We start from the raw sequence: 11,524 nt of genomic DNA, 5'->3' as shown, positions 1-11,524 counted from the left end.
GCGCGGGGCCGGCGAGCGGCGGCGGGACGCGGCCAGCCCAGCCCAGCCCAGCCCGGCACGGCTCGGCACGGCTCGGCACGGCTCGGCTCGGCTCGGCTCGGCTCGGCTCGGCGATGCGGCGCTGAGATGGACGCCTCTCTCCGCCAGGTGGGCGCGGGGGGGACACCGGTGGGATGCTCACGCCGCAGGGAGCGGCTCGGCCGGGGGCTCGGGGGGGATGCTGCCCGCAGCAGCGGAGCCCAAGTTTCACTTTTTTTTTTTTTAAATTTTAATCAGCGCTCGGAGGCGGCGTGCGGGGCTCCCGAGCACCGCCCGGGCCCTGCGTGGTGTCCGGGAGCCCACGCGTGGGCTGGGGGAGCCGGAGCCCAAGGGATGCGTGGCTCCAGCCGCTCGTGCTGCGGGCTCGGTGCGTGTGCCGTACCATAGTCATGGCTGCCCGCAGACGCTCGCATGCTGCTTTAATCCCCCGGAGCGACTTAAAGGTCCGGAGCCTGCTCCTGCCTGCGTGTGCATGTCACGGCTCAGCTCGCCGCGCGTGGCACCGGGCCAGAGCCGAAGCCGGCGAGGAACCGGGGAGCGTGCGGCGTGAGGGTGCGCCCGCCTCCGGCCTCTGCCTCGCCAGGGCCGCTGCCCAGTCACCTTCACACCGGCGGGCTCCTCAGAGCCAGGCTGGTCCCCGTCAGACGTGGGCTGTGGTCCTACGAGCACCCACAGCGCTCCTACCTCGGGCGCTCTGCAGCAGCACGCGGGGCATCCATTGCACCTTCGGGAGACAGAGGTGCGCAGCCCTAATGCACGTGCCTGGTGCCATGTGCGCCCCAGCCCTCCTGAAATGCTCTCTGCCTGTTTCCTTGACATGCTGCCAGCCTGGCCTGGTGCTGCCTTTGGTTGTGAGGGTCTCTCCTGCGAGGCTGGGGGCAGCCTGTGCTGGCCCCATGGGCGACAGCGCCTGTGGCTCTGTGGGGCCATGGGACCATCCTGAGGTCTGCGGCTGAGCTCTGAAAGCCTCGTGTTTGGGGCCTTGCGGCTGGGGCCATCAGGCACCCCCGCTCCTGTCCCCATTGGTTTCCAGGCCATTAAACCCAGTGTCTGGCCTCTGCCTTGCCCTGGGTGCGCCGGGGAAACTCCAGCCCCTGCGGAGCAGCTAATGGGCCGGGGCCTGACCCTCCCCCAGGAAGCGCTGGCCTTATCGGAGCAGATGTTTTCCCAGATCTGGGAAGGAAGGAGCCGCTGCCCCTGGGCTGCACGGCAGGGGCTGCCCCGAGGCCAGCACAGCGCATAGCTCAGGATCGTTTTAGCCATTAACTGATTAACCTGCTGCTCCTGGCAGCCTGGATCTAATCAGATGGAGGCCAGGGTTTCCCAAAGGGCCGTTTCACCAGAGCCTTTGTGGCCACCCCTCTGTCACAGGGAACCAGGAATAGCCACTGAGGAGCCTGAAGTGCCTGATGGAAAAAGGCAGTGGCAGAGAGGGTGCCCAGAGGTGCGTGTCTGCGGCAGCACCCAGCAGGGTGCTCTGAGCTTTGTCCAGCTGCGCACATCAAGGCGTGATTCTGCCGTTACCTGGTGAAACAGGGATTTCCAGGATAGGTCTGGGGGCAGTCCTGAAGCCCGGACTCTCTAGGACTCTTATTACATCTTCTGTAAGTCACGGGCTCAAACCCTGGTGCAGCAAGGTGGCCAGGGCTGGAGAACCAGGGCAAGCACGCATGGGAAAGCCTCAAGCCTTGCAGGAAAGGCGGTGGGGGCGAGAGCAGGGATCGTGGCTTCTGTGGAGCGGGAATGTTTGGCATCTGCTGCACCCCGGTCACTCTTCCTCCTTGGCCATGGGGGTGCTTGGTGGGAGGGCAGCGCCTGAGCAGAAGGGAGTTGCTCCACCTCTTTCTGCTGCAGCAGACGCCAAGATTGTCCCGGGGGATGCATGTCATCCCTCACAATGGATAGCTTAACCCCCAGCACATTGCTGGTCTGGCTTTAGCAGGCTCCCACCCTGTGCTGCCAGCGTTCAGACAGCATGCGGGGCCACACGGCCGGTGTCTGGGGTTAGGTGCGGATGCTGTGTGTCTTCCCAGCTTCCCTGGTTCCCCTCTCGGCTTGGCAGAGACCATAGGAGTTCTTATTCTTTGAAGTCCACCTATGATAATTGGCTTGATGATGAGTTCAGCCTATGTGTCCTGTCTGTGGAGGTGCTTTGGACAGGTTGTGCCAGCGTGGCACCGCTGCAGGACTTCCCACAGGCTGTGCCCTCCCCTGGCTGCGACCCACTGACAGCGAGCTGGCGGGGTGCGTGCTGCCACAGCTTGTCCCCTGCTGTGCCCCGGACTGGAAACCCTTCATCCTCGGCACGCGGCAGAGCACAGAGCTGTGGACGCACGCCTGCCATCAGATGCCTGGCACTCAGGGAGGAGGGGCCCCGGAGGGAAGGGCTGCAGCCAGCGGTGCCGGGTGGTGGTTTCCCTGTGTGTCTGGAGCGTGGGCAGGATGTGGGGTGACACAGAGGATGTGACTCGCTCTCCGATTCTCCCCAAGGAGCAGGAGTGCCATGACCAGGGTTAAAGGAGACGCTGCTCCCATCCCGTCCCTCTCTGAGGCTCTTTCTGCTCTCCAGTGACCAGCAATGTGGCCCCACGTCAGGCTGAACCGGGCAGCAGCATCTGGTGGAGTCACAGACATCGTTGTCCTGCTCGTGTGCCACCGGCCTAGACATGCTGGTATTTTTAAGGGTTAAACGTGTTTCCTCATGGCTCTCGTGGTGAAATGCAACACATTTAATCCATGTTGTAGAATAAATCTGCCAAAGTCCTTAAGCTTTCTAAGGTGGGGGCAGAAAGGCAGGGGGATCCTGTGCTCAAGTCCCGCATGGCTGTGGTGGTCTCTGCTCTCCTCCCAATAGCTGGCATGGTCCTCGCTCACTGACCCTGTCCTCCCCCAGGGGTATATGTGGACCAGCCCCAGGTCCAAACCCATGGAGGAGCAGCTTGTCTGGAGCACAAGGGCTGCCCGATTTGCAACCATGTATGCATCTGAGCTACCTCCACAGCCCCAAACTGCTTGAGGCGTCTGGCCAGGTGGCCTGGAGAATCCTCCCGCAGCTCCTTGTCTGCAGCACAGGGAAATAAATGCTCCAACTGACTTTGATGACGCTGACCATGAGTGATGTGCTGTCTTTCCAGATAATGGTGAGATGAGGGCCTGTGTGTTAACAACTGTTGGCTTAGGGAAATGCCAGCTTGGGAAGGAATGATAGGCAGAACGTCATCTCCTGCAGCAGTGGGGCTGCTCTGCGGGGGAGAAATCCCACCAAGCCTCTCCTTCCCTGAGGACCACACGCCTCACCACGCTCCCTGATAGCTTAGCAAGAATACTGTGACCTCCCAGAAAAGAGGATCTCAAGAGACTGGGAAGAGGAGAAATGCTGACCATTACATATGTAATGCTCGAGGGTCACCAAGTAAATATGACACAGAGCAACCCCTCTCTATTCAGTCTGTGCGGTTCAGCAAAAGAGAAGTATCGCTGTCCTTGAAGATACCCATGGGACTGCTTCAGCACGGATGTCCTACATGCAGAATCCCCCAACCCAGCTGCGCCTCCCCCAAACCTCCCAGCGCTGTAAGGAGGTAGAGGTGGGACAAAAGGAGCCCCTGCCCTGTTCAGGAGCAGCGATTGCAGTTTGGGTGCAGGGGGGCCCACACGAAGTGTAGCTGCATCTCCGCAGGCCGGCCTGTGGCAGCCTGCCGCTGCCTGCCGACCCTCCTCGTGCCACACCGCTTTCGCTTCTCGCCTCCCGTGGCTGTATCACCGTAACTGTGAACGTTTCGCAACGTCTCGTTTCCCATTTTACTTTAGGGAAAATGGGCAAGCTATTTAAATGGGATCATTAAGATTGAAACTTCTGCCCCGCGGGTCTGGGTGAAGTGAACCAGCAGCGAGGCCTCTCACAGATGCGGGTGTTGGTGTCTTTGAGGAGGAGGTGGAAATTCAGGCCCTGGCGTTAGGACCAGGGCTGTGTCTTAGTCCTGCTCATTCCCCTTACTTGCATATTGAACCAATGATTAAGATTTGGCTGAATCACGCTTTCTGGAAAGTCTTATTTCTGGAGGATCCCCCGCTTTTTGCAGTTTCTTCAAGCGGTTACACAACCTTGGTTTAAAATAAATCCCGTTTCATTTCTGAAGTGTCTGGCAGCCACATCCATTTTTGGGTCCTGCTTCTGCTTCGTGAGAGCTGTTTCATCCCAAATATCTCTTCAGCCTGCAAGAAATCATTCCCGGGCCCCCGTCTGTCTGCGTGCTGGCGCTGCAGGGGCAGCAGGAGCGCCGCAGTGCCGCAGGGGTCAGCAAGCAGGAGGGGGCTGAGCGTGCAGGGACCGAGGCGAGGGCTGCAGCCCGTGCTGGACCACATGCTGCTCTCATCCCTGCGCTATCAGCGTCTGGGCTAGATAGGGCAGCCCTGGCTCTGGCTAATCTACATAATGACGTTAACATTTTCACAAGTGCTTTTGCATTACAAGGGATCTGTCTGAAGAGCAAAAATGACTGAATTTTTTAGATGCTCTCTGAAAGGGTTCTTTCTCACACCTCAAAGCCTAAGTAAGCAGTAAACTTCCTTGCTCCTGTTTATCCACCCAAGACACGCATCAGCTCTTGTTGCAACCAAATGTCCTGGGAGTTTCTGTGTAGCAATTCACAATCCTCTTTGGGTCTGTGACTTTCCAGTAGACATTCCTCTCTTTGAAGTGTTCTTGCATTCCTTCTCCCCTGAATCTGACCTTTCCGTTTGGCTGTATTTTAATCCCATTTTGTCCAAACAAGCGTGGAATCCACACTGCTCTGATGGTCTCATCCTTGTGGACACTTACTGATCTACCAGATGTTGGCATCTGCCAGCATTAGCAGCACTGCTTTTGGTTTTACATCCTTGATGAGAATACAGAATAGTATTGGCCCTGTCCCTGCAGAGTTTTGTTAGGAACTCCCTTGCTTAGTAATGATTTTCGCCATTCATAACTACTGCTTTGAGATCCATTTGCTGCATTTTTACCTGTTGGCTCTTCAGGGTCTGGCACCTATCAGAACACTGCTTTCTATGTGAACAGTGCTGTGAGAGTCTATTACTGTCCAGTTTATCTCTTATGCTTGTATGCTAATAAAAGAATGAAGAGATCTGTTTGACTAGCCATCTTTCTGCATGCTGACTGGTGCTGGAAAATGAGTGACGCTACAGTACCATTAAATTGAAAATGCTGGGGGCAAAAAAACTCTTTATCTTCCCTGGGGTTGTCAGATTAAGCAACCCATGGCTACTTGGGATAATCGTGCCAGAGCCCTCATTTAGGCTCTGACCCTTCCGGTCTCATGGAATTTCCTCTTCATTTCCAGGCTTATCAAAAATGAATATCAGCTGGTGAGAAACTTTATTACTCAGATCTCTGGGAATGCTTGGACCTGTTGATTTTTAAAATGTTTTGTGTCCTTTCCGTTTACAAAAATATGGGAAAGTTCATCAGCATCTCAATGTGATGCAGGAGGGGTGCTTTCCAGGGCTGCCTATTAAAAATTTGTGCATGCCTCCATTGTTATTCACAATGCTCTCATCCCCATCTAGTAACTGGATACTGCCACCAGCGCATGCTGTTGTCCCCAGTGATTTTAGAAGAGAAATTAGTGAAGCTTGGACTCTACTGTCTTTTCTGTTTCCCAACATCTTACTTATGTGGGCTGTTTCCCTTTTTTTTTAAATTTTTTTTCCACTTCTACCCTTATTTCAGATTGACTGAAAGTGCATCCCAGTTCAGAGGCACTCCACTTGCTTTTTTCATGGTGTTTGAGGCAAGGACACCGAGGACAATCAAACACCAGGAAAATGTCTCACGTGAAGAGTTTGAAACACCCGAGAATACTTTATTAGTGAGATGACAAATAGGGAGAGACATGGCAAAAGAGCAGAAAATAATGGATGAGACAGAGAAGGTGGATTGGAATCCTCTGTTCTTCCACCTCTAACCACAAGAAAAGGGGATTTTCTGGTTCATGGGAATGAGACTGATTTAAAAACTGTGCTTTTACATATAATGTGTGACTAGATGGTACAACTCCACATGGCAGGGAATTACTGGAGTCAAGGATGTGGCAAGATGCAGAAAGGTATTGGACATAATCCCGATTTATGCTTAACAGAAACTGCTGAAGAAATAGTTTCAGGGCTCTCATCTGAGACTTCTACAAAATGCATTGCATGGATGCTGGGGCTGGCTTCTCTTTGACAGGCTGCTGTGGCCTCGTGAGGCACTGAGCTCTCCTCTGTGGACCTTAAATGCCATGAGAGTGCTGTGAGAGTGCTTCGGCTTTGAGTGGGTTTTGGAGAGGTGACGCTGCCACCATCTCCAGCTTCACAAGGCAGCTGTGCTGTCATCCGCAGCAGGATGGGCAGAAACCACCTCTCCTGACCTTCCTCTGGTTTCGATAATGACTGCCTTCCTGCTCAAGTGTCACATCTGGGCGTTGGCACTGCCACCCCTCAGACGAATGGTCACTCCACAGCCCCTTTGCCTTCAGCACCCACAGACTCACTGATCTGCAGCAGGTGCCGCGGCATTGGGGTGATTACAGGGACTGCAAGACCCTGGTGGGCCTTGGGCACAGCTGTGCTGGGGACGAGTGGGAAACCTCAGTCCAGCTGCAGCTCTGAAGCTGTTGGTCAAATTCTCTCGTGGCGAGGAGACGGTGTGCTTGCTGCAGTTGGTAGCTTCTCCCCTTGCCTTCAAGGAGCAGGCGCATCCTGGGGGATATCTGAGGCGGGGAGATGTGCAGGAGGAGAGAGGCAGTGCAGCAGCCAAACTGGGGGAGGAGAGAGGCGCAGAGCAGATGGGAGGGGGTGGCGAGAGGGGTGGGAATCGGTGCACATATATAAGTGACCAGAAGTGACAAACTGCTCTGAGAGGATTTAAGATGCGTAACCTTTTCCTGATAACACAGAGCTGTTATTCTGCAAATCAGCTGGTACGCTGAGGACTTTTCCCCTTAATTAGGAAGGAACAGGGCTGATAACTGAACTTGCCTGAGACAGGGTCTTGGCCCCAAGAGCTGTGCTCGGCTCCACAAGCTGTGCTGGCCGTGGAGCTCCCTGAGCCCCACAGGTACAGTCTGTGGGGCTGCAACCACAGCACATTCCCGGGTGAGATTCAGTTCCTCCTAGCTTCACAGCAGGTCATCCTTGTGCCTTACAAGAAGTAAATTATTTTTTGTTGTTGTTATTTTTGCTCTTCCCAGCTGCTCCATGTTGGCTGCTGCCGGCTCGGTTGTTCCTGCTTCTGCCTCTCTCCACCTGTGGTCTCCTGGGTTTCCCCAGGCCCCCAGAGGTACCGCTCCTGCTGGTCGGACCTAGCCTGGGGACTGGCCGGGTGACTTCATGTCAGACTGACACAAGAAACGCAGCAGGGTTTCTGCATCCCTTCCCATATGGATCTAGGGTGTCACAGACTCCCCCTCCCCACCAGTCTTGTGTCCATTAGCTAAGTCTCTTTACTTCTGTCCTATCACTTATTCATGATCGTCTAGATCAATCTGTTGAAAAGTGCATTTATTGAAACCTGAGCCTGGCTTTGTCTGCATGGCACGGGCCTTTCTAGCCCAAGTGCTGCTGCCTGGCTTTCAACCACAAAGCCCACTGAGGCCAGGAAGACAGCTGACTTTGCACGATGCTGCTTCCACGCCTCGGAGCATATGGATCCATCGGCAGGGAAAACACAAGGCTTGGATACCTAATACCTACTGAACAGCCTCAGGACAAAGGTATGCATATACAGAACAGTATGTATAGCTGAAAAACTTGTAGCACCCACAGTGATGTTTAACTTGGACTCACAGTGCAGGAGAGTCCTTTTCTGAGACATCCCTGCCCCTTGCAGAATGGCTGATGGAGGAGTTGGCCCAAACCAAGGTCCTGCAAGGGCCTCTCATAGTATGTATCTGCAGATAGGTCTGAAAGCTGAGTCTTGTTCATTCACAAAGAAAACATCACAAAAACATGCCATAATGGAAACAAGCTAGGCAGTTGTGTGCATGGTTCGTTCTCTGGAAAGTATCTTTCAATCAAAAGCATTTTTCCTCTTTGAGTATCTCCTGGAACATTGATAAACCCACCTGATGCACCCCTGCCAAGCACATTGCTCCTGGGAGCTGCGCAGATTTGTGCACAAGGAGGGAGGATCGTGCACAAGGATTTCCAAGTCAAGGACCCCAAAGTGCCAGGTGCTCTGTGAACAGAAAAATTATGTCCTGGAGTTCAGTGTCCTCAGTGAAAGACAATGCTGTGAGCGTGAGACAGGGCTGATGAAACAGTGCTCTTGGTATGCAAGCAACTTTATTTTCTAAATTATAACTCCCTGTTATGGGATCAGTTTTCAGGATTGTGCTTTGCTATGCAGTTTGTGGTAAGGCCAGATTGTGGACAGATTGTCACTGAGACTGTAGGAATGAGGATGCTGGTCTCTGAGTTTGTTTAATATCCAAGTGACCTCTTGGTACAGGAACTCTGGTACATTACTAGTTTATTCTTTCTTTCAGTAGCTGCTGTTGTTGCTCTGTTTGAGGGTGTTGGGGTAATTTGACAAAATCCTACTTATAAGAGGAATCAGGAGGGGAAGAGCTATTCTCATTACAAAAGGAACTCAAGTTAAATATCTTTAGTATTTTACCAGTTTTATTCATTTGAAAACAATTACACAAAATCATCACTCTATTCCTTAGCTGTCCATTAATATATTCTTTTCAAAACAGTGATTGCTTGTTGCTTCATTTTTTGTGATATTTTTTTGTTTCTGGATGCAGGTAAGAATTTCTCTATCCCAGTCAAAAAACTGAGGTTTTTCCACCTTGTGCTAGGAGAGGAGGGTTTTCCCATCATCTGTATTGCCTGTGGGAGCTGGGACCCGCCCGACCCCAGCAGATTGCTGTTCTGCTTTGCTTCTCTTGCTTCTCCCATGGAAGCTTAGTCTTGCTGCCTGGCAGTTCTTAAGTTTTCTGCTCAATTTAATCCTTTCAACTGATCAATGAAATGCATGGTACTGGGGGAGAGGGGAACGATGTGAGGGCAGTTTCTTTGGTGTCGCCATCTGTTTCTGTATTTAGTCAAGGCTCCTTGGGGAATTTCATGTTTAGAAAAAAAGGGCTGATGGAAGGAGATGCACTAAAACAAACTCAGTCTTTCAGGAAATAGGTGTTATGCCGGGCAGAAGTTAGAATAATTTGCTCTGTGGTTCCTATTCTGGCTGTCTCAGCATGATGCTCCTTCTGGAAACAAAATAAATGGGTGCAGTGCACTTCTACTGGGCAGAGGCAATTGCTGTTGCGAAAACTACTGCAACATCAAAGTGGACTGAAGTAAGTCCTGGGCAGCTGAAATGCCCTAGTGCCTGGGAGTTTCATCGCATTGCCCTCTGCTCTTGGGCAGCATGCAGGAGAAGGATCTCCCGTTAAGTGTGTAGAAAATGGTGCAATACTGTACAAGGGAAGTAGGTCTTCTGCTTTTGGGAGTATTTCTTACTATATTTGTACATGGACTTCTGCTGGGAAAGGGAACTGGGTCAGTCTGGACTTTCTGATAATTCCTAGGAGTCAAAGATAGAGGGGTCACCCCGTCCATCTCCCTCCTTCTCACCTCTAAATGATATCTAATAAAAAATCAGAGTTGGTGCCTATGGAGCATCTCTTGTGTGGCTGATCATCAGCTGCCTATTCCTCCAAACTCATTTCTGAGCTTAGTGAGTGGGAAGTGTGTGTAACCCGGGTTCTCTTTGTCTGCAGGTGTGCACGAGGTCTTGCGAGGAAGGCATGCTGCTAATGCTGTGCGTGTGTGCAGGGGAGGGTGTGGGTCCAGCTCTTGACTAATGGAGCTCCCACCTATGATCTTGTGGGTTAGCGGCGTCTGCAGGCTGTTGAGAGTGCACTGCTGAGAATGTGCTAAGTGTATTAGAAGAGGTTTTCTTTCATCTTGCTATTTGTTGGGAGCTCCAGGAACATATTTTCAGTTTTCTGATGATGACTCTTTGCTCTTGATATTGTGATGGTAGCTAGGGGCCTTCAGTGAAAAAGATGTGAACAGCAACATGTGTTAGTGGAAGATGTTTGTGCAGTCTGAATACGATTTGGGATATGGATGATTTCTAACTACCAATGTCTTGCCCGGGTACCTCAAGACACTGTCTAAAGCATCAGAAAAATCAGAAAATGTTAGGAGGATGTCATGAAGATCTCTAACAGTCCCTCAAATTCTCTATTCAATGCATTGCTTACTATCTCTCTGGGATCTTGAAACTTGAATCTGTAAAATTAAGAAAACATTTCTCTGTTGCAATTGCTCACTGGTTGTGAGGGCTGAGCTTCACACACAATCCTTGCATTGGCATACATCCTTGCACTGGTGTTTTTCATTCATCTAGTGATGTGAAATCAGTCTGCCTGCTGTGGGACATCTAAAGAAGAACATTGCAGTGAAGCTAGAATTATGCCGGCTTTCTTAATGTCATTAAAACCGGTTCCTTAACTAGGAGGGCTGGAGGTTGTTCAATAGGTATATCTTCTACAGAAAGGAAAATGCAGGGTTTTAAAGTATTTAAAGTGACCAAAGTAGTTAAAAATAGTAAAATAAACCAGTAAGAATAAACTATTGTTCCACATTCTGTCTAATGTAATATGGAAATCCTATCATATCTCTTCAAATATAATAAGCCTATAAACAAGGAGGTAATGGTGCTGACATGTTTAAGAGGGCTTTCATAATCAATATCTTAGGGTTATAAAACAAATTAGGAAGAAAGTAGGTTTATGAATCGATTGAAAAAAGTGGGATGTTCTTAATATTCCTGAACAGTTCAGCACTTTGGCTTTTTCTGAATACCTAGCTAAGCAGAGTTTGATTTCTGTGGGAAGACAGAACATATTGGTTTGCGATAACTGAAGAGCAGTTTGATGTTGTGCCTAATTCTGCATAATGCAGACTGTGTCTGGTGGGGCAGCTTGTTCTTCTTGCATTTTATCTCTTTTTTCTAGATGCTGACTGGCTGCATACTTGCACAACACATCTTGGGCATGATTCTGGTGAAAGCTCCATCAAAAAAGCTAAAGTAATTTTGGTCTCCGTGACCTTTTTATTACCTAGCCCAAATAAACATGTAAAGTTTAAGATCATCTGCACGGTGACAGAGGTGTCTTGGTGTGGCCACAGGGCAATGATGACTACTAGGAGGCCACGGATCAGCTGCCTTGGCTGTGTTTCTACGTAACTAGAAAGTTTTCAAACGAAACTCACACACTGCTTCCTAATTGTCAGTTGGCACCCATTAAAGTTGCATTTTGGGCCCCTTCTTTCCATTGTACTATCTAAGGACTTCTTATCCACAAGCCTAGTTTCTAATACTTTTTTTAGCAGTAATTCTTAAATCTATTTCATGACTTAAGATCCATGCAGTTCATACAGCTTTGCCTTTGCAACAGCCGCTGCAGACGGAATTTACATTTGGTAT

General features: G+C 50.9%; 1 protein-coding gene across 1 annotated transcript in view; it reads left to right on the top strand.

The window, feature by feature from the left end:
- The window catches only part of LOC118260034 (unconventional myosin-X-like), an 85,766-nt gene continuing 74,242 nt past the window's right edge, over window positions 1-11,524 (top strand). The window contains exon 1 of the mRNA XM_035569942.2: window positions 1-147. Within this exon, the coding sequence (XP_035425835.1) occupies window positions 127-147 (21 nt within the window). The 5' untranslated portion in view covers window positions 1-126. The remainder of the gene's footprint in view (window positions 148-11,524) is intronic.

This window comes from Cygnus atratus, chromosome 6 (genome assembly GCF_013377495.2).
Source record: "Cygnus atratus isolate AKBS03 ecotype Queensland, Australia chromosome 6, CAtr_DNAZoo_HiC_assembly, whole genome shotgun sequence".
Classification (NCBI taxonomy): domain Eukaryota; kingdom Metazoa; phylum Chordata; class Aves; order Anseriformes; family Anatidae; genus Cygnus; species Cygnus atratus.
This window is presented reverse-complemented; position numbering and strand designations above follow the sequence as displayed.